The 23,259-nt window shown below is 27.4% G+C and overlaps 2 protein-coding genes across 2 annotated transcripts; both read left to right on the top strand.

Annotated features, from left to right (window-relative positions):
* The first annotated feature begins 219 nt into the window (after positions 1-219).
* On the top strand, positions 220-11,023 carry LOC145974850 (cytochrome P450 4c21-like). Its single transcript, XM_083104943.1, has 12 exons — positions 220-415; positions 536-642; positions 1,533-1,617; positions 2,352-2,537; positions 5,992-6,061; positions 6,394-6,520; positions 6,593-6,659; positions 6,957-7,051; positions 8,374-8,442; positions 9,382-9,559; positions 10,266-10,442; positions 10,518-11,023. The coding sequence occupies exons 1-12, from the start codon at positions 250-252 to the stop codon at positions 10,688-10,690; spliced, it is 1,500 nt and encodes a 499-aa protein (XP_082961069.1). The 5' UTR covers positions 220-249; the 3' UTR covers positions 10,691-11,023.
* A 1,059-nt stretch (positions 11,024-12,082) lies between these two features.
* On the top strand, positions 12,083-19,134 carry LOC145974923 (uncharacterized). Its single transcript, XM_083105053.1, has 8 exons — positions 12,083-12,425; positions 14,114-14,251; positions 14,636-14,740; positions 17,246-17,500; positions 17,618-17,968; positions 18,066-18,230; positions 18,407-18,636; positions 18,706-19,134. The coding sequence occupies exons 5-8, from the start codon at positions 17,947-17,949 to the stop codon at positions 18,979-18,981; spliced, it is 693 nt and encodes a 230-aa protein (XP_082961179.1). The 5' UTR covers positions 12,083-12,425; positions 14,114-14,251; positions 14,636-14,740; positions 17,246-17,500; positions 17,618-17,946; the 3' UTR covers positions 18,982-19,134.
* The last annotated feature ends 4,125 nt before the right edge of the window (positions 19,135-23,259 follow it).

The following is a 23,259-nucleotide window of genomic DNA, read 5'->3' as shown; positions in this document are numbered from 1 at the left end:
TTTAAGTCAAAACTTATTTAATTTTTATCTTTTTTAAACGGAAAAGTTCTGAAATCTTTTATGTGTGAGACTTGATATTTTAAGATAAATTAATGCGTTTACTTTCAAATCTAAAGGACGCATTATGTAAATAGTGTTTATTTATTATAGTATGATTGGGTGGGGAAGACATAATAAAAGCATCCATAACATCTATGGTAACATTAGTGTATAACCATACTGTCATTTTGCTGTTACAATTTTTCAATAATGTCATTCGTAAGTGTTGTGTTAATTGCACTGGTAGGTATCGTCATAAGTTATTTAATCTTGAATCACCGACGATCTTCTGTTAAAACGGTAAACACCCTGCCTGGACCGAGAGCATTTCCGCTTATTGGAAATGCTTTTTATTTTCTTCGGCGGAGTTCTAATGGTAATAATAAAAAGATAAAAATATTTGCCCGAAAATTAATTATCGTTAATATTGTATTAATTTAAAATAATAAAATGTTCATAAATTATTTTATATAATAAATCAAAAACCATATTTTAGAATTTTTGGATATTATAATTAAACTGACGGAAGATTATCCGTCTCCACTTAAACTTTGGATGGCTAACAAATTACTTATTATAATACATGAAGCAGATCAAATGCAGGTAGAAAAATAGTGCCATATATTTCATAAATATAAACTTATATTTATTGAGAAAATATATATATATATATATATATATATATATATATATGTTCCAAATAAATAAATATTTCATATTTTTTCATATAATAATAAATTAATATAACAATAATTTATCACTAATCTAAGTGATTTTCTGAACTATACAGGGTGTCCCGAAACTAACGCTTGATATTTTAAAAGCAGATTCTCTGGCCAATTTAAAATCGATTTTTCCTCAGCGAAAATGTCGAGGGAGATCATTATTTTTTGCATATTCCCAATTTTTGTCATCATGTATCTTTCTAACTAAGCCTTAAATTAAAATTCTATTAAAGTAAACTCTACCTAAAATTAACTAAAGAATGTGACTTTATTAATATTTTATTCCCATAAGCCTTAGTTTGCGAAAAACCCTTTATTTTCAATCGTTTATTACCTCGAAAACTATTAGTGCCGCGACATTTTCGCTGAGGAAAAATCGTTTTTAAATTGGCCAGAGAATCTGCCTTTAAAATATCAAGCGTTAATTTCGGGACACCCTGTATGAGTAACTCAAATCTCAAGTTATACATGTCCGAGAAATAAAAATTTGAAAAATAAAAAAGCTTTTTGTATTTGTTTTTACCATAAGTACACATAAGGATAATTAGAAATTTAACTATGTGATCTGATTAACCTTGAAAATAGATGAATTCAATATAGTTATACTGATCGCATCATTTGTGTCCCAAATCTGTTAAAACTCGATATATTAAAACTCGATATTAAATTTAGATAAAATTGTATAATTTGCCATCTGAACTACTCATACTTAATTGTCAAAATGACACAAACAAATATACATTCGAAATATTTCACATTACATTATAGGTAATTTTGCAAAACAATGTAGAGAAAAATATGATATATAAATTTATTGAACCAGCATTCGGCAAGGGATTGCTCACAGCATCTGGTAAGATATTTTTAGTATAATAAAATTTAAAATAACTTCTAATTAGGGCTTCTATCCGTTTAATTTTTCTCAGATTTGCTCGGGTTTTTCGAGTATCCGAGAATATTTAAGGGTATTTTTTAAAGTACTTCAGATTTTGAGCGCTTTTTATCCAAGCATGATCGCACGGAATGTCGTTCCAGAACGTCGGTCGGAATCATTGGCAGCAGAAAAAATATTATAATAATCATTCTTATTAAAAATTCTCAACATTAATGACTATTAATAGTATTAATGATTATATTAAGAATTCAAAATATAAAAGATTAAAGATTCAAAATATAAAATATTCTATCATTTTTATCACTTTATCAGCAGTTGTAATAATTTTACATTATAAATTATGAGTGTCCGGATTTCAATCTGAAATTTTAAATCTTTTAATCTTAGATTAGTAAAATTACAAATGGCAGCCTTATTTTTCTCTCTCTCTCTCCCCCGCCCCTCTTTGTCTCTCTCTCTCTCTCTCTCTCTCTAATACTTAAATTACATAATAACATAATTAAAAATAGTAGCTTTTATATTTTATTTGCATTCCAGTTATATAATATTTTTATTTACAATTCGATACTAATATGACAAATTTAAAATTATTAATAATTAAATTTCTGACAACATTTTCTAATATCATTATTTTTATTTGTATATTATATATTTTCTTTCTTTATTATATCTTCTTATGATACTTATTTCAGAATTGATGTGGATTAAATATCGAAAAATAATAGCATCGAATTTTAGTACAATTGCATTACGAAAGTCTTTTGATGTATTTGTCAAACAATCTTTAATGTTGACACATGAGTTAGAAAAAATTGGACTAAATAGGAAGAAAATCATTCACAATCATATATCAAAATATGCTATGAATACTGCCTGTGGTAAGATTAAATATTTTTATTTATTTATAAAATGTTTGCATATCTGTTACCGTTAAAATTTCAAAAAAAATAAAAAATTTACAAGAGATGAAAAAAAACGGATTAACGGTACATAGTAATTATATTATATATCTTATAAATTAAATAATGTTAAATAAAGATGATATAAAGATAAAATTGCAAAGAGTAAAAAATTGTCATAATTATAATAATTTAACAATAGCAGAATTAGATTTATTTCATTCGAATTGATTGTGTTGATCATAAGTTTGTGTATTAATCAAAGTTATAGCATAATGATTCATATAAAAAATTTATTTTTTCAAGAAAATCTGAAAAATGTTGCCAAAATACACGACCATGTTCAAAAAATTATTTCCAAAGAGCTGTTAGTTTAATACAAAGCAGTATTATTTCATTGTCTACGAAAATCTGTTTTTCTTACAAGAAATTATGATATAAAAAAATGTACAATTGAGAATAAATATTATTTAAACTTATATATCTTTCATGCAAAAATAATATCTAAAATAATAATGTAAAAATTATAAAAATTTAATAAAATAATGCAAAAAGAAATTTTGGGCTATTGTTTACTCATATTACATATATAATATTATATTTCTCATTTAAATTTATTGTCTATCAGTAAGAATTTTCTTTATTATTTTATTATAACGATAAAAACATATTTAATTGTAGTATAAGATGATCTATGTACCTATATAATTTTCATGTATTATATTTGAAATTTGATAACAAAGTATTTGATCATTAATAGTAAATTTTTGTATCATATTATTCATGTTACTTTGTACGATTGATATAACAATATCAAGTTTTTTGTATAAAATATTTATGACTTTCATAATTTTGCAATATTTTTAATATTGTAACTTTTGCAAGAAAGATATATGTTTAAATTTAAATAGTTTTTTAGTTTCCTTTTTATATTATAATTTTTTTTATATTATAATTTTTTGTGTAAAAAGTAAATTTGTATAATAGACGATAAAATAGTACTTTTTTAAAACATTTAGTACTTTTTTAACATTTTTACTTTTATAACATTTTATTATATATTAGTATTTTGTAAATTAATATCTGTAAATTAATACTTTTTTGGTTTTTACAATAATTTTTTGATCGTACATGTGTAGACGATGTATTTTAATCCTTTTTTAATAATATTTATGCATAAACCGTTTAATTAAAAATATCTTATTTATTGGATCTAACGCATAGAATGAGTAGCTTTCTAATTTCTTAATTAGTTACTTTAGTTTATATCATTAGAATAGAAAAACAGAAGTTTAAACAATATATAAATTATCCTACAGAATATATAAAATGTATGTATTCAATCACATATACATATATAATATGTACATTGTGCATTTATATATATTTCAAAATAACGTCGGCATTAGCTTTATCCAAAGCATTCCACATGGAGTAGAAATCTGTACCACTGTACGATAGGATTTATAACACTTTGTGCGAGAATTTTAACATATAGAAAAAAACGTGTGTGATAGAACATATACAATAGAAACATATGTAATAGGAAAGAACAGAAAAGCGATTGTGATAATGACCAAAATATTTCTTAAATGAAAATATTCATATTAGAATTTTGCATCGTAATATTTACATTTACGATTACATAGAAGAAAAATATAGATATTTTCTTTATATGATGAGATTCAAGCTATCGATTAAGATTTCGAATGTCCTAATTGTTACTTTGTAAGATCCGATAATATAATCTAGAAATCTATTATCTTCGTAACTAGGCGAAAGGCGACTCACATATACACTCACCCGCAAAAAAAACGGGCCACTAAATTTTAACACAATTTTTCACATTTTTAAATAACGATAAATCAGCACAAAATCATCGTATCGAGATGAAACAAAGCTCAAATTAAAGCTTGAACATTTCTTTTAAAAACCAAGAAAACCAAATTTGAATTACAAAAAATTTTTTATAAAATGGCGGACGTTGAAGATAGCCTTCAAAAAATGGGAAACAAATTTTTTTTTTAAACTGTTGCGTTGCTCAGGAGAATCTACACGCTAATACACAAATGTATGAATTTTGAAGCTCATTTATTTCCTAACAAATCCATATTTGAACAATTTTCTACGACCTTTTTTAATAAAGTTATACCGTTTTGAAGAAAATGTTGCAAAATGGGACTTTTCTTGTAAAATCTGCAATTCAAATCAATAAATTATCGAGATAAACTTTTTCAATAAAAGAAATTAAAGTGTAACTCGACCCAAGATGCTCCATATGGTTGGATTTAAATCTTGTGTGTATGCGTGCGTGTACATATGCATATGCGTGTATCCTGCTCTTGGCATTATCCAGGGTCAACGACGTGGACGTGGCAGGAATCTGATCCCAAGTGTGTGAGTGAGTGAGTGAGTGAGTGAGTGTGTGCGTGCGTGTGTGTGTGCGTGCGTGCGTGTGTGCGTGCGTGTGTGTGTGTTTAATAATGCGTATTGCCTCCTTTCGCATTTATCAATTCTTCGATTTGTTGGAGCATACTGTTAATCAAATTTTTTCCTGTTTTAAATTGTTCGATTCCTCTTGCAAAGCGTTGCGGTGAAAAGGCCCATTTTGCAACATTTTCTTCAAAACGGTATAACTTTATTAAAAAAGGTTATGGAAAATTGTTCAAAATATGGATTTGTTAGGAAATAAATGAGCTTCAAAACTGATACATTTATGTATTAGCGTGTAGATTCTCCTGAGCAACGCAACAGTTGAAAAAAAAAATTTGTTTTCCATTTTTCGAAGGTTATCTTCAACGTCCGCCATTTTATAAAACATTTTTTGTAATTCAAATTTGGTTTTCTTGGTTTTTAAGAGAAATGTTCAAGCTTTAATTTGAGCTTTGTTTCATCTCGATACGGTGATTATTTGCTGATTTATCGCTATTTGAAAATGTGAAAAAATTGTGTTAAAATTTAGTGGCCCGTTTTTTTTGCGGGTGAGTGTAGATACACAGTTCGCTTCGCTGTTGCTACATATATAGTATCACAAGATTCTACCGTGTCTATTGTTTTTTTAAATTTTTATGTATTTTACTTTCTAATACATTTTAATGATAAAATGTATTCAATATGCTGTTGAATATTATTCAACATTTGATATAATAAATTCATATATCAATAACATTGAAATATATATAGAAAAATATATATTTATATATATATAATATATATAAATATATATATTATGATATATATATATAATAAAAATAATGAAACAAGTACAATCTTATGTAGTTAATTGTAATTTTCAGGAATTTTATAACGAAACATTCGTTTCCGCTTAAAAATGTTGTATCACATTTGTTTAGCGAATATGTAACTTAATATTACTAATAAATTAATAATTAATATTTTAATTAATTAATTTATTTTTCATGACATTATAAAGGCATAATGACGAACATCAAACCGGAGTCTCTATCGAATGAAATCGATCAATGTCTCGAAGTATTTGAGAGGTAAAATAATTTTAACTCTAATTTCTTATTGTAATGTATATATGTAAATCATAGTAATAAGTCTATTTAAAAAATAACTTATAAATTTTTTAATAGATTGCACTTTCAAAAGAATTTCTTTAAATGTAATTTCTTTTAATATATTTCTTTCATTAAATTATATTTCTAGTTAAATATTTATAAATAATATTGTTGATGTATAACTAAGAGAATAATATTTGCTTCTTAGTTAGTTTATTCGTAAAATTTAATAATTACGATTAGTTAAATGTGTGCTTATATCATATAAGTGCTTATATTATATAAAATATTTTAAAAGAAAAATCTTTTAGCGTGAGAAAAACTTTTAAATCAAGAGTGCGAAATGTATTCTTATATCCTAATTTGATATTCAATCACACTGCTGTGGGACGAGAGCAGCGAAAAAGTGTAAACTGTTTACGTTCTTTTACAAATAATGTAAGCGCGAATATTAACTAATTAATTTAATTATATACGTGTATATTAACTACATAATTTATTATTACACAGATAATACAACAGCACATATATGCATTAAATGCACAGAATACCAACATTGAATCTGGAACGTCGAATCGTAAGTTTTTATCCATGTTTTATTTGTATGTTTTTATGTTATGCAAGATTCTTAAATTGTAAAAATAACTTCTTTTCCAAAACCTAAAATACTATTATTCAAAGTGTTTGTTTCAATTGTTAAAACACTATTAAAATGTCTAATTTTGATCATTGCTAAAGATATTTTTCTTTTTCTAAATTTATTTTCAATATTAATTCTCAAAGTGACACATTTAATCCTACTATAATAAAATTTAGACACTAATTTTATATACACACGCAGAAAATTTTACATTTTATTTTTTATATGAGATAGATGAGACATTCCTTGACATTCTATTAGAAATGTCTTATAAAGACAAGTATCCGCAAGAGATGATACATGATAATCTAATTACGATAATGTTAGAGGTATGTATTAGGGGTCTTTAAAGTATTTTTATATTATTTCTACATAATTATATTTGTATATAAATAAATATAATTTATTACATTAAATATAAAAAGGCGAGGAAGAATAGGACTAATAAGAATTGAGTCTAACAAAATAAACGTACTTATTTTGTGTTGAAATTCTCTTTAATAATAATGTTTCGGCTTTTTGTGAATCTCCAGCATACAAAAATAAATAATATATTGTAACAATACAATTAATATTATTTAACTTTGGCATTCCAACTAATTTTGTTATATGGCCTACCAGTAATTTCAAGGCAGTTTTGTGGTACCTTTAGTGAACATTAAAAAATGTTATTCTATCAAATAAAAAAATTCTACTATTGTCACTACTGTTCTCAGTATCATGAATAATTTCATTATAATCGATTGAAAAATAAATATCATATAATTTCATTATAAAATGCATATCGCCGTAGCGGCGCCTACGGAGTGCAAATGATTAATATAAATAAGAAACAGAAAGAGAATTGATTATAGTGTTGATAACACGAATTGCCTTATATACGTATTTTTTAACATATCACATATATGTTCTACTTTTTTTTTGAACATTTTAGAGATATAGTGATCAAAATATAATTTTATCTTATACTGATATGAACAAATTGCGTTCCTTCGTTAAATACTTTATAAAAATCTTCTCCTTAAATAATCAAATAAAAATGTGGTGTATTATATTAAGTAATCGGATAGATTATTAAAAACACGCATCAATAGCATCATAATAATATTAATAAAAGTAGTTTGCGTCGAATTACGAATATCATAAATTAATCACGCTTTTTAACGAGTTTTAACGAGAGATAACGTTTTTTAAATAAGAAATTGATAATATAAATGTTATTTATTAAGCGTCAGAAAAATAGTTTCAATAGACAAACAAATATAAAATGTCTTCATCATGCATGTGTAATAATTGAAAATTTAACGAAAGTTTAAATTGAAAATTCAAATGTTTTGCACTCCATGTCCACACATGTTTATTTTTCCCTCCTCCTCGTATGGAATTTAATGGTTCATCTTGGTTTGTTTATATCTAATTCTTTATCAGCATATTATTTGCTTCTTCTGCTGTAGAAAGGCCCAAAGAAAGAATCGAAACTATTATTAAACCAAAATTATTATTAAAGCTTTTACACAATATAAATGCATTTATTTACTGTGCTCGACTCTTATTAGTTCTATTTCTTCCCGATTTATCATATTTAATATTTTAGAGCTTTTTTTGTTTTAACTTGTTTATTGTAATCAATAAATGAAATTTTTATTTTTAGGCTTTCGACACAATAGCTGTTACGGTAGATTTTGCAATCTTTATGTTAGCAAATTTTCCAGAGATACAAGTACGTATTTATTAAATTTACTTACATTAATTTATTTATAATAAACGAAATGTGCAAATGATAGCCCGGTGAGTAATCCGGAAAGAAATTGATTGTAATTGAATGTAATTGTAATTTGTACGCGCAACTTCAAAGTTCATGAACATGCATTGTTACATAGAGGAGAGAAGTAGTAGCCAAATTTTATACTCTGATTAATGCCAGCTCTTGGAGAAATCCGCTAACTGTAAAATCCACATTGCGGATTTCGAATAATTGTCACATCAGTTTTTTATTGCTGAAATGCCGATCAGTAGATGAAAATCAACCGCTTTCTATTTCTCTTCTCCATGTAACAATACATGCCTATGATTTCGATGTTTCACGTATAGATCAAATAATTAACGCTTATCTTTATTATCGGACTATTCTCGTACGATTCTCTATGGCGAATATCTTTTTAAACAACAATCGAGAAAACTCTTTTTCAGTAAATTCAATTATATTCACTCAAATCATAACTTGTTCAAAATCTTTTTTTAATATATTATTATATGCATTATGAAGTAATTTCTACTACTGAGGTTAATAGAATATCATATATATTAAATTGCTTTGTTCAAGTTGTAACTTAAATTTAGTTTGTATAAACGTTTTTCTTTTTCAAAGTAACTACACTTATAACTTATAACACAAGTGAGCAAACAAAAAGTAACTCATATACTTATTGCAAATTCGTTTAAATAAGAATTTTGTGTTTTAATTAAGAATTTTAATAAAGCCATACAATGTCTACATTGACGTTTATCATTATTTTGATATCAGAATACGAATCCGTAAATGTAATTAATAAGATTACGTAAGTGTGATTAATCAAATTGTCTCTCTTATAATTTATACATATTGCATATATTTATATTTATATAATTAAATGTATATCTTATTAATTTTATATATTAGGAAAAAGCATATAAAGAATTATGGGAAATTTATGAGACAAAAACTCCAAAATGTGCCCCAATTAAATACGAACATTTACAACATATGAATTACTTGGATCGCGTCATTAAAGAAACTATGAGATTATTTCCTGCTGTTCCTTTAATTGGGCGACATCTAACAACGGATGTAAAAATAGGTTTGTTTTTAAATATAATTAACTTGTTATTTTATGTGTGTGTGTGTTATTATGCACAATTATTATTATATATAACTTAAACGCGAAAAATCATAGTTTTTAAAAGATAACTACGAATATATATACAATTTTATTATTAGTAATTATGTGTTTATTTCGTTTTTATATATGAAAATAAGCTAAACATAGAAAAGTATTCAATAATAGACATATATATTTTATAAGATTGATATTTTTCTCTTTCTGCAATTATTCATAAAATTTATTTCGATTATGAATTATGAGCAAAATAAGATCCGAAAAAAGCACATGAGTCTTTTTTGTTAAACTAAAGATAAAAATTGTAAAATTAAAAAGAACTGTTATGTTTAAAACAACATTAATATCTTTCAGAAAATTAAAAACTAAATCTTTTAGAATAACAAAAAATACTAAAGTTTAAATTTATCAAAATTCTCAATAATTCTCAATAAAAAAAACTTAAAAAATCATTTTAATTTTTAATATAAAATATTGTTTGTTCAATTTTGTATCAAATATATATCTGTCTGTGAAATGAAAGAACATAAGACGATTTAAATTATATTCCTATTGCTTCATTTATAGCTATTCATTATAAGCTATTTATTATTTTTCTAATAATTTATAATTTCTAGTGTTTTCTAATTTTATTATAATAGCATTAAATATAAGCATATATGTTTAGGAGAGTTCATTTTGCCAAAGGGCACTGAAATTATTTTGGCAATACTGGCTCTACATCGAAATGAAAAATATTGGCCCGATCCGTTGATATTTGACCCGGACAGATTTCTCCCTGGAGAAACAAGAACATCTTCTAAGTATTACATGCCATTTAGTTATGGTCCCAGAAATTGTATAGGTAAGCATGAATAAATCACATAAAACGTATCATAATAAAAAATTTACTTCAATATACCTAACAAGTTTTTTGCAGGTATGAGATATGCAATGATTGCAATAAAAGTTCTCTTAGCAATTTTGATAAGAACATTCGTATTCAAAGTCGAGGAAAGTATACAGATAAATGCAATAAAATTAGATATGGCTATAACACTATGTACTGTTAAACCTATAGAAGTCATTATTGAAAAACGAGAATTACATTAAATTAATGTAAGAATATGTTCATTGAAAGACAATTTAATATTTTTTGTATAATGTGTTGTTTTTGTATTCATAGTGTAGCATAACAAGCAAGGAAAAAATAATCTAAAGATAAGCCACAATTTATTCATAATATGATTGAAATTAAATGTAAGTGTCAATAATATCGTCATAAATATATGCAAAAGAATACATATCTACATCAATTGTCTCATGCAATAGTTAAATAGTATTTACAAAATATTTGTTAAAATGAATGTGTGTGTGTGTGTGTGTGTATTTGTGTGTAAAGACACTATGTTTCTGTTATGTAATAATAATTTGCCAATTAAAGAAATAGATAACAAAAAATTATTTTTAGAAAAATATTTTGAATGTTTCAAAATGTTCAGTTTGAAAGTTGTAATTTAAATAGAACTTAATAGTTATACGACAAGAATAACTTTTATTCTTCATTCTTCTTTAAAAGGTTTTGCCCAATTGTTTATTTAAATTCTCTTAACTTTAATTTTTTTAACGCTAAGGTAATTTAAAAGTTGAACTATTGATAATTATTAATAATTATTTAATCAGTTATAAAAGTTTTAAAGCTATGTGATTCAATTTTTTTGCAAAACTTAATATCATTGCGGTGGGAATAATTTTTTCCTTTATTATTGTTCGCTCAATTGTACATTTAAATCCTTTAACAAAATTTTTTTAAGAAAAAAATTCAGCATTTAATGTATTTCTAATAAACAATTCTTTATTATATACAATTCTTTATTATGTACAATTCTTTATCAAAAAAATAATTGTTACGTCCGGTGGACTCCACGATTCTTTTCTTTCCTCGAAATTATATCATGAGAGAAAGAAACCAAGGATCGGCTTGCATTTGAAATGCAAAGCGATCCTTCTTAAAAATTATGATAGCATATAAAGAACGCAACTTAACCCGCGCACATAATCGACATTCGAACTAAACAAATTTAATACTGAGAATGGCCAGTCGAGATAGCGTCAACAAAACTCTAAATAAGTTCATGAATTATGAGACGCAAGTTGTTAATAGAGATTCCAATAGCCCCGTATTTATTGATATAGTTTTACTCTCGAAACCGCTTTATCTCAGGAATTTCTAAAACAAAGATTGTTGGTCCTCGGGAAGATTGTCAAAATCTAAACATAAGACAAAACTCTTGAAATTGATAGTGCACGTGCGCTCGTTCGACAGGCCACCCTCAAGCGGTCTCCGAATCGTTGAATCATCAAACGATAAGATAATCAGCTCACTCCCACTCTCTACTGGATGGAGCTAAGCCTCGAGCCAAAGGCTCAACCAATTAAAAATCTTAAGAAACCCTTCTCCTCTTAAAAATCAGGCTCCTTGACCTTAAGAAGGGAGTAATTGAAACTATTTCATTCGCTCAAAAAAGATTCCCACCATCCAGAAGAGAGGAGGAGCAACTTTAAAAACCGCGAGCACAAGGAGCGACACACAGTTCAGAACACAAATTTTCCGGCACTTCATAGTATTTCTAATCAATTCGCCTGTATTAAACAAAAAGTCCGGTAGTTGACATCAACGAAATTTTCGTGAATCATTTGATTAAACACGTGAAGTGTGAGTGAAGTGCCAGTTTGTATCGACTAACCCACCTGTTCTTCACTTGCGGGATCTGCCTACTTTGAAACCAAGGGGTTCAAGCTGCGTTCTACTCGATTTGGTTTTGTACCTCAACGCTCGCTATAAATAGTAAGTTTAATTTAACTTTATTCTCTCCCCCCCCCCCTCATGTTAGCTGATTGTCATTGGGAACGATCCTTGACCAGTTAATTTTTAATTATCAGAAATTATCGACATCCATTTTTTTGGAAAACAAATTTTAATAATTTAATAATTATTCAATTACTCCTTGTCTCATTCCTCTTCCTAATCATCTTCCTCATTCTTCCTCGTTTGACTCGAATCTCCGCAAGGCGGTTCGCGAACTATTCCCCGTTCGCCTAGAATCTCCGCAAGGCGGTTCGCGAACGATTCCCAGTTCGCCTAGAATCTCCGCAAGACGGTTCACGAATGATTCCCCGTTCGCTTAGAATCTCCGCAAGGCGGTTCGCGAACTATTCCCCGTTCGCCTAGAATCTTCGCAAGGCGGTTCGCGAACGATTCCCAGTTCGCCTACTCTCTAAAAGTGAATCAGTGTATTATCACTGAAAAGCAGTAAATAGTCACTAATTACAGCAGTTATAAGTACAGCACTGTAAATCAGTGGTATTTTATTGAAAGAATTAGTTAATAATTTTGACTGTTTCAATCAGTAATAATATTTCTTTCGTTATTGTCAGTAATATTAAACTACAATTCATCTCTCTATCTATTTCATATAAAATTAAAAATTTTATTTATATTTACTAAATATTTATTATATTAAAAATTTTATTTTATTTATAATATTACATGCATATTGAACTTGCTATTTTAAATAGATAACGAACAAATAATTTTCATTAAGTCGCCAGACATTTATTTGTCCGACTCATAAGATCGATTTAATATCTGAAATTAAATCGAAGTAATATTTTTAATTTTATCTGTCGCTCTTTGCAAACTTTATATAATTCTTATGATTAAAACTAAATACGAGAGAGATAGCGATCGTAGCGGTAAACAAACGAACTAGCGATTACTGGTTTTACAGTGAAATTTACTGGTTTTACAGTGAATTTTATTTTAACTGACCATAATCAGTGAGATATAAGATAAAATAACAAAAAAATAAGCGTTTCCACTGAAAATCAGTAAAATACTCACTGATTCTCAGTGAAATCTTATTTTACTGTTTAAATTAGTGATATTTTCACTGATTCACTTTTAGAGAGTAGAATCTCCGCAAGGCGGTTCGTGAACTATTCCCCGTTCGCTTAGAATCTCCGCAAGGCGGTTCGCGAACGATTCCTAATCCGGCTCGAATCTCCGAAAACCGATTCCCGATTGAACTCTCCTAAATTTGAAACTTTTCTTTGAAACCATTTGCAAACTACGTTATTTTCCTTTATTTCTCTTTTTTTTATTACTTAACTATCCCTTCACCTATATTATTCCACTATCGATAACCAACAAATTAAGATCGGTTTAAACTTAAGAATATATCCAGGTAGCAAGGTGACGTCCCAGATAGCACACAATATTCTATGAATATTCTTATAAAGTACGAATGTTCTTAATTTTGGAATATTCGAATTGAATATTATATGAATGTACGTAGAATGGAAATCATATATTTCTACTAGAGAAGAACATTTTTAGAATATTCATTGAGTTTATTCATTGCACATTTTATTGCGCATGTGCAGTAATAAATAAGAACATTCTTAGAATATTCGTTGAGTTTATTCATTGCACATTTTATTGCACATGTGCAGTAATAAATTAATTCGAATTAGGTTAAGTGTAAAAGGACCCTTAAGACTGTACGCACCATGAACAAGCCTTTAGACGGCCATATTCGTGAGCGGTTTTGGAAAAGATATACTGTGGAAAAGTGCTCTCCATGCATGTGCCTGAAATCGTTTTAATCAGAGGTAATCATCCTTTTTCTTTTATTAATTTCATTTTATCCAACATTAAATAAAACTTAAGAATATTTTTCTATATATTTTTAGTAATATTTTTTACATTTTCAACAATTCAAGATAAAACACTTCAGTACATTTAAGGTTATGCTTGAAGAAAGTCGCACCTTTTAGCGCATGACAGTAGAGTCAATTTTATGGAGTGTCTTGTAAATTGTATCAGTTTTGTTGTATAGTTCTGTGTTCAGATTGTAGAGAAAAACTCAGTTAAATCTCACTTGCCAACATCAAAAGGAAAATGCATTCAACTGAATTATGACATCACAAATGAGATTTATCTCATTATATATATTTATTTTCTTATTCTCATGAAAAATTCTCTTTATGTTGCAGCATTCAAGCAGCTTCATTTATTGTAAGCTAATATGTAATAGCTAATAGTAATAGCTAATACGTTGCGTCACTTTTGCACTGGGTGATTAGGACACGAAGCATAAAGTAAGTACAAATTAAAAACTACCTTATTAGTTTATTTATTCTTTTTTCATATATATACACATGATATATACACATGACATTTGTTTCACTTTAAATTTAAATTGTTTGAATTTTGTTTCAATTTCAGATTTTGGTACTAGCCTTATATTTCATTATATTATATTATATTAGTTATTATATTATATTATATTAGTTATAAAATTAAATAATGCCTAAATGCAAAAAAAATCGTACTTTTTTTAGAAAAGTTAAAAAAAACATAGACACGTGTTATGAACTTATGAATGATATTAATGATAATAATAGGTGCTTTCCATTTACATCAAAACTCAGATAAATCTCACTTCTGTCTTTCTTCAACATTCATGTTAAAGAAAGACAGAAGTGAGATTTATCTGAGTTTTGATGTAAATGGAAAGCACCTATTATTAATACACGTGCTGATGCTATTGTTAATTGTATAGAAATTTGCAGAATCAATTGTAATGAACATAATAGCTTTGACAAGACAAATAATAATAAAAGCTATATTTTTAACGAAAATTTGTTTGATATTTTTATGGAAAATGGCAACAATAGTTTAAACAATTTTGATAGCCAGCCTTTGACTAACTTTGATGTTAATTTACAAAACAATAGTGCGGAAAATAATTTTTTTCATGGTTTACGTGAATGGGCGATTACATATAATGTGTCTCACGAATCATTAAGAAAATTATTAAGTTTATTGAAAACAATACCTATTCACTCAAATTTACCAAATGACCCTAGAACTTTACTGACAACACTTCGAAAAACATTTTCAAAAAATATAGACCCAGGAATTTATGCACACTTTGGCTTAAAGTTTGCAATAGATAAATTAATTTCTAAGGTGGATATTTCCACATTATTATCGATTGATTTATTAGTTAACATAGATAGATTACCTCTTAGTAAAAGTTCCAGTAGTCAGATTTATCCAATTTTATGTTCTTTATTTAAATATCCTTATAATATATCCGTAATTGGTATTTACCATGGTTATGAAAAACCCACTAATCCTAATGAATATCTCTCAGATTTTGTGAAAGAAGCTATAGAACTAGTAAACGATGGTTTTGTATTTCAAGGACGAGTTTTACCATTTACAATTAAAGGTTTTATTTGTGATGCTCCTGCAAAATCTTTCATAACTTACTGTAAAGGTCATTCAGGATTTTATTCTTGTACTAAATGTATACAAAAAGGTAAATACATAAAAGGTAGAGTCTCTTTTATTAAAAATAATGCAACAAAAAGAACAAATGATAGTTTTCGCCATAAATTGCACCCAGAATATCATAATGGAGTATCTATTTTAGAAGATATACCTAATCTTGATATGGCAACTAATTTTCCTTTGGAATATATGCATCTGATTTGTTTAGGCGTTGTAAAAAAACTTCTTTTAAATATATGGTTATGCGGGAAAACCTTCACATAAATTATTAAAGGAATGTATAAAAAAAAATATCTCATTTACTTTTATCGATAAGAAGTTACGTTCCAATTGAATTTGTTAGAAAAACGCGTTCATTGGATGAAGTAAGGCGTTGGAAAGCAACAGAATTTAGATTTTTTTTGCTATATAGCGGACCATTAGTTTTACAGAATGTAATATCATACGATAAATATTTACATTTTCTCACTTTACATATTGCAATTAGAATTTTGATCTCTAAAGATTTATACAAAATATATAGTGATTTTGCAAATAGCTTATTGTTGTACTTCATTGATCAAGTAAAAATTATTTATGGTTATGAATATATTTCTCATAATGTGCATGGATTAGCACATATAGTGGAAGACACTAAAATCTATGGAACATTAGATTCATTCAGTGCGTTTCCGTTTGAAAATTCTTTACAAGTTTTGAAGAAATTGGTAAGAAAGCCAAATCAACCATTAGCTCAAATTGTACGTCGTTTACATGAAAAAAATTATACAATATCAATATGTGATACAATGGAAAATGAAATATTATTCAGCACAGAGCATAATGAAGGACCTTTACCGTCAAATGATTTTGCAAAAGAATATAAGAATTGTACATTCAAACATTTTAAATTGAGTACAAACATTGGAAACAATTGTTGTTTACTTAAAAATAAGTTTATAGTACTTATTGATAATTTCGCTATACGCAATAATAATTATTATATTATCGGTAGAAAGTTTGAAAATGTTTGTAATTTTTTTAATAAGCCATGTCAGTCTTCGCGATTAAATATTTATTCTGTAAATACTCTTGGCTCTACTTCATTTTGATTAGTAAATGATATTATTAACAAACTTGTTATTTTTCCAAATAATAATGATTTCGTCGTTTTTCCTCTTCTTCATGTTTAAATATTGCCTACACAAAATTGATTCTGCACATTTTTAATTTAACAATGGCTTTTGAATTTATAAAACCAATGAATATACAATTTTTTTAATTAAATGTTTTTATTTACATAAATGAAAATATAATTTGTTTAGCAAAACAATAATGAAATTGCATCATAAGATTCGATCTTAATAAAACTGTAAAGATCATGGAATGGAAGATAATTCATTTCCTTGATGATAATGTTGTTGAGGCTGTACCATCTGCTTGGGTGTTCGATGACATTTGTTATTGGCCACCTTATAAAGGGTCAAAATTAACACGAGCCATATCATCGTGTATATCGCCAATATTTGGTGAATGGAATATATGTAAAATACGACAATTAGCAAATGGACAAACATATGGTAATTTTATAGAATGTTGAATTTGGAATAATTTTTTTATTACATTATATTATATCGAATATTTTGTTTCAATTTATTAACTTATTAAATTATTAATTTGATATATGTTTGTTTAAGATAATTTGCTGAAAGCTAAAGCAAAGTCCGCAAAAGCAGAACATTCGTCCGATCTCAATTCAGATTTGGAAACTAAAAGACAGATTAAAACGAAACGATTTTTTGATGAAAAAAGTTCTGGAGACGATGTTGCTCAATTTGATAGTGATTCTACCCCCCGACATAACATTTCGTTATGTACCTCACAAAAAAATAAGACTATCCATTTTTTACTTTGTTATATAATATTTTAATTTGACGATAAATAGAATGTTTCGTCTAATTATAGGATTATTTCTGAAGATTCAAGTTCTGACTATTCTGAACACGATATACTATCGAATACAACAATGCCTTCTTCACCATCTAAACGTATGTTTTAGCATATATTTAACATCAATTGTGTTTCGTCAGCTTTGTTCTATAGTTTTAAACTTTAATAAGAAAAATATAATTTTAACTTTTACAGTTGGTATAAAATCATTACAACCTACAGTTACAAATAAACCTGTGATCGAATCAATTACAGTAAGAAAACATCATGAAGAAGAAAACACTTTACATCGTGAACTACCCTCTACATCTGCTTACAAATCTTCATTTGAAACTGCAAAACCATCTGATAATCTATCTGGTAATATTATATATTACATTCTATTTTTATTTTTACTAAAAAATATTTGCTAGATAGTGTATTCTTTCTTTAATGTACATTAAAATGATCAATAATTTGCACTAATGTTTGTTATATCTAAAAATGAACATTACCAATTGTAAAAAATGTATGTTTATAAAAATACTTTGTTTCAGATAATAATTTCAAAAGACAAGTATTACGACAATTGCAAATAATTAATCTAAGACAACAACAAATTTCAGAGGATCTGAGCGTTTTGACGAAAGCAAATTCTGAAAAAGATGAACCAATTATATCAAATGAAGATTCTATATTTAAAAATTATAATTTTCCTTTAAAAGAAGTAGAACAATTAGAAGCGCTCGAAGATTTTCTAATCGAGGACAATAACTTCAAAAAGTTTGTAAGTAATTTACTGATGCATTTTTTATTGTATTTACAATTTATATAAATTTATAAATTTGTATTTTAGGTAACGGAAATTATAAAAATTGGAGGAACATCTTACAAACAGATGGTGAAACGCATTTTAACAAGAATAATGTCTAATGATTTGTCTAAGACTTATAGTTGGATAGGTTTTAAAGGAAAACGTAATTTTTCTAATCTTCGAACTTGCTCAGCAATATTAACTGCTACACAAAAAACGCATGGCTGTTCCGAAGCGATGATAGAGGCTGTAATAAAATATTGGCTTGTAAAATCTATCGAACGACAGAAGCAGTCAACGAAAGAAAAAAATTCGTAAGATTTACAAACAAAAGAAAGTTTTATTTTGAATACAACTACCAAGATAGATAATGAACAATAATCGTTTTTTTCTAGTTTTTATTTCTCTGGTTTTATTGAAATGTACAGTTACTTTTATAAATTGTTTTCTAATTCATATGTATCTCATAGATATTAGACACTTAGATATAATCTTCGTATAATAATACATAGTTCTGTTTAGTTCTGCATTTCGTTAAAACATTTTGGTACCTGTTTCTTTTATGAATATTATAACATATTTCTAAATATGTTGTGGATATATTATTTCTAAATATGTTGTGTATATATTATATATATATTACATCCCAGTCAGCAAAGTCTGTTCAAACAGATTTTGTCAATTTCTGCTACAAATTTTTGTCGACAGTAAGATTGCAGATTGTATAACAAATTTGTTATATCAAATAATGATAACAGAATGTCAGCAGAAATGTTACAAAACCTGCTGACATAATTTGATAGCAGAAACTGAACAGGATTTGTTTAAAATTATCATAGCAGATTGGTGGCAGAAATCGAGCAAGATCTGCGCAACACAGTTTGATATCAGATTGGTTGCAGAAACCGAGCAGGATCTGTGCAATGAAATTTGATATCAAATTCTCGGCAGATATCGAGTAGAGCCTGCTGATATAACTGACGGCAGATTGATGGCAGAAATTGAACAGGATCTGTGCGACGCAATTTGACAACAGATTGTCGGCAGAAATCGAGCAGGATCTGCGCAATGAAATTTGATGTCAAATTATCGGCAGAAATCGAGTAAAGCCTGCAGATGTAACTGACGGCAAATTGATAGAAATTTAACAGGATCTGTGAGGCGCAATTTGATAGCAAATTGATAACAAAAATCGAGCAGAATCTGCGCACACAATCTCTGATAGTAGATTGACGGCAGAAACGGAACAGAGTTTGCATGATTCGATAGTTCCTTCACTTACCGCTACGTGAGCTGTACTTTCTCGTAATCTAATTTCTGTCAGAAATATATATAAAGTCGCGAATATGAATAAAAGACTAAAAATATAGTAATTATCATTTTAATTTCTATCAAACAGTAGGGACAAACTAAAAGGAAGTTACTGACCAGAATTAAAGAACATCGTTCTGATATCAATAAATCTTCTGGTTCTCTCTCAGTTGTGTCTCTTCATAGATTGAACGGACATGAGTTTGATTGGGAGAATGTTTCCATTTTGGAGGAGGAACCTAGATATAAAAAGAGGCTAATTGCTGAGATGTTACATATCTCTGGTCAGAACCATGGCCTTAACATTCAGAGCGATACCGAATTCTTGGACAAGATGTATTTGCCCATTATAAAAAAATGTTCGCAGTGATTATTTGAAATTTTTCCTTCGTTCTGTCTTCTTTCCTTCTGTGACGTTTTGTTCCTCTCCTTCCTTTCCCTTCTCTCTCTCTCCCCCCCCCCCTCTTTTTGATGTTTCGCGTTCTTGGCTATATGTGATCCCCATGTGCCTCAGTTCGGTTCTGTTGATTGGAACGTCAAGTTGTGCTTAACTTGCTCTCCCTTTGTGTTCGATTTTTTTATTTGAGATCACTTTCAAATTTAGAGACCGGTATGTGATTTTATTATATTAACTTTACTCTTGCTTTATATGAAGGATTCTCTTAAGTAGTTTCCGGATGTTTGTTAAATTATTGCTCTGTCTTGTTTTTCTTTTTTAGAGTGTCATATTTTTAAGCTTTTACTCGCACATATTTGGACCATCAAGTTTCCAACTGGTCATCGATTTATGCATCTTTGACTGTTTTTTCTTTTGGAAATGGTCATGGACCTGTATGTGGGTTTTCCTTCCGGTTTTTTTGGAGAGGATCATCTCGTTTTTAACGGTATACTGGTGGTATGCGGTACGAGCTTTCGGGTTTTCTGTGGCGATACGTTAATGCGATGCGTTCTTTCCTTTTTTGTGATTGACGGTTTAAATTTTCCGTTTGTACATATATTTGCTTCCGATTTTTTGACTTTTTTTGACTTTGCGTTGTTCCGAAACTTATTTACATTTCTCCTATGACCGTTAATTTTAATTTTATCTTAATGTTTATTATTCACTTTGTTAGTCGACATTGAAAAGGATCCGAATTGGATTGAAACGCGGCGTTTGTCATGTTCTAATTAAATAAACACTTTCATATGGTTATTTTATTGTAATAACCGTTTTATTATTTTTTGCATATTTCCACCATTGCGTTGGTCCTTGTAGCCTTTTAACTAATTTTTTATTGATTTTATCTAACTGACCTTTATTTCATTATAATAATTTTAATTTCTATCACTTTAATTTCTGATATCTGATACAAGCAGATGAGATTCAGAATATTAAACTGATTGGAATCAATATGATAAATGGAAAATTATTCATGTACTGCCTATTTGAGGCATAAAGCAAGAATTTAATTCTAAATAAATTACATCTCCAGTTTTATAAGTTACATTTACTTTTATCATTTACTTTATTATTAATTTAATTAAATTAAATTAGTCCTTCGCTATATGAGATATAACTACGATATAACATATCTTACATTAACATACGATATAACATATTACATTAACATATATTACGATATAACATATGACATATACATATATATATACACACATATATGTTTTGCTGGCAAAGCTTGCGGACATAACTTGACAGCAAATTGACATAAATAATCGAATAAAGTTTGTGCACATAATTTGATATCAAATTGACGTTAAAAACCGAGCAAGATTTGCGCACACAATTTGACACCAAATTGTTGGCAAAAAGTGAATCTGCCGTTTTGTAGCCATTTAAATGTGACGTCACGTGAGTATTTAAAAATCTATATAGGTTATTGACCTAATATGATGATACTTAAATAATATCGTACTTTGCTTCAATTAATAATTATTTTTATTTTTCATTGGGAAATAGTAAAAATGATATACAAAAATTAACTTAACAATTTTGTTTATAATAATTTATTCGTTCTTAATAAATTAACATAAAAATTATTAAGTTAATATGTTATATCATTTTTACTATTTTCCAATAAAAAAATAAAAAGAAATATTAATCGAAACAAAGAAGGATTGTTTATATATCATCATAGATCAATAAATTATAGATTTTTAAACACCGACAGACTTTTTTAAATATTATCTCAATTATAAATAAATAAATTATAAAAAAAAACTGTTAATGCCATAAATGTATTATTATTACATAAATATATTATTATTATTAAATTATTGTATCCTTTTATATTATAAAATTTAACATTATATATAATTTAAATTAAGTGTACATAATTTTGTGTCCATATGTAAATGTGTACGTGTTTGCACATATGAGTAAAACATGCAATTTTGGACAATTTTTTTCGATGAATCCGATGTCATGGACAGTCTTTTCGATGAATCCGATGTCTAAAATAAAATTTAAACAAACAAAATAACACACAATTAAAATAGAAAATTATAAAACAATTAATGATTATACAGGGTGACCCATTTTAACTTAGGCAGCCAAATAACTCGAAAAATAAGCAAGATAGAGAAAAATGTTTTAGACAAAAGTTGTATGGTTTCGAGGGGGCCATAAGATGGTATCATTGGTTTGACCTTGAAGAGTCATTTGAAGGTCACGTGAAGGTCACTTCAATTTTTTTAAATGGAATACCCTATATATTTTTGTACATTCTTGTAGCTTATTTCGAGAGCTTTCCAAAACACTATAATTAAGTACCTTTCCGTTAAGTACTTTTTGAGTTATGATGCTTGAAATAATTTCTTAATTTTACATAAACCGTAAAATATCTTGTAAAATATTCATTTTTCGATTATCTTACCTTAATACTTTTATGTACAAAATAATGAGAGGAATCAATTGGTGTAAAGAAAACACATAGTTGTTTTTAAGAAAAAATATGGAATTGTTAATTGCAAATTACATATTTTTTCTTCGAAACAACTATGTGTTTTCTTTACACCAATTGATTCCTCTCATTATTTTGTACATAAAACTATTAAGGTAAGGTAATCGAAAAATGAATATTTTACAAGATATTTTACGGTTTATGTAAAATTAAGAAATTATTTCAAGCCTCATAACTCAAAAAGTACTTAACGAAAATGTACTTAATTATAGTGTTTTGGAAAGCTCTCGAGATGAGCTACAAGAATGTACAAAAATATATAGGATGTTCCATTTAAAAAAATTGAAGTGACCTTCACGTGACCTTCAAATGACTCTTCAAGGTC

The sequence above is a fragment of the Camponotus vicinus genome, unplaced genomic scaffold, assembly GCF_025532165.1.
Source record: "Camponotus vicinus isolate PSW18456_S1 unplaced genomic scaffold, iyCamVici1.0 SCAF_1, whole genome shotgun sequence".
Taxonomy (NCBI): domain Eukaryota; kingdom Metazoa; phylum Arthropoda; class Insecta; order Hymenoptera; family Formicidae; genus Camponotus; species Camponotus vicinus.
Note: the sequence above shows the minus strand (reverse complement) of the source record. Positions and strands in the feature narration are given on the sequence as shown.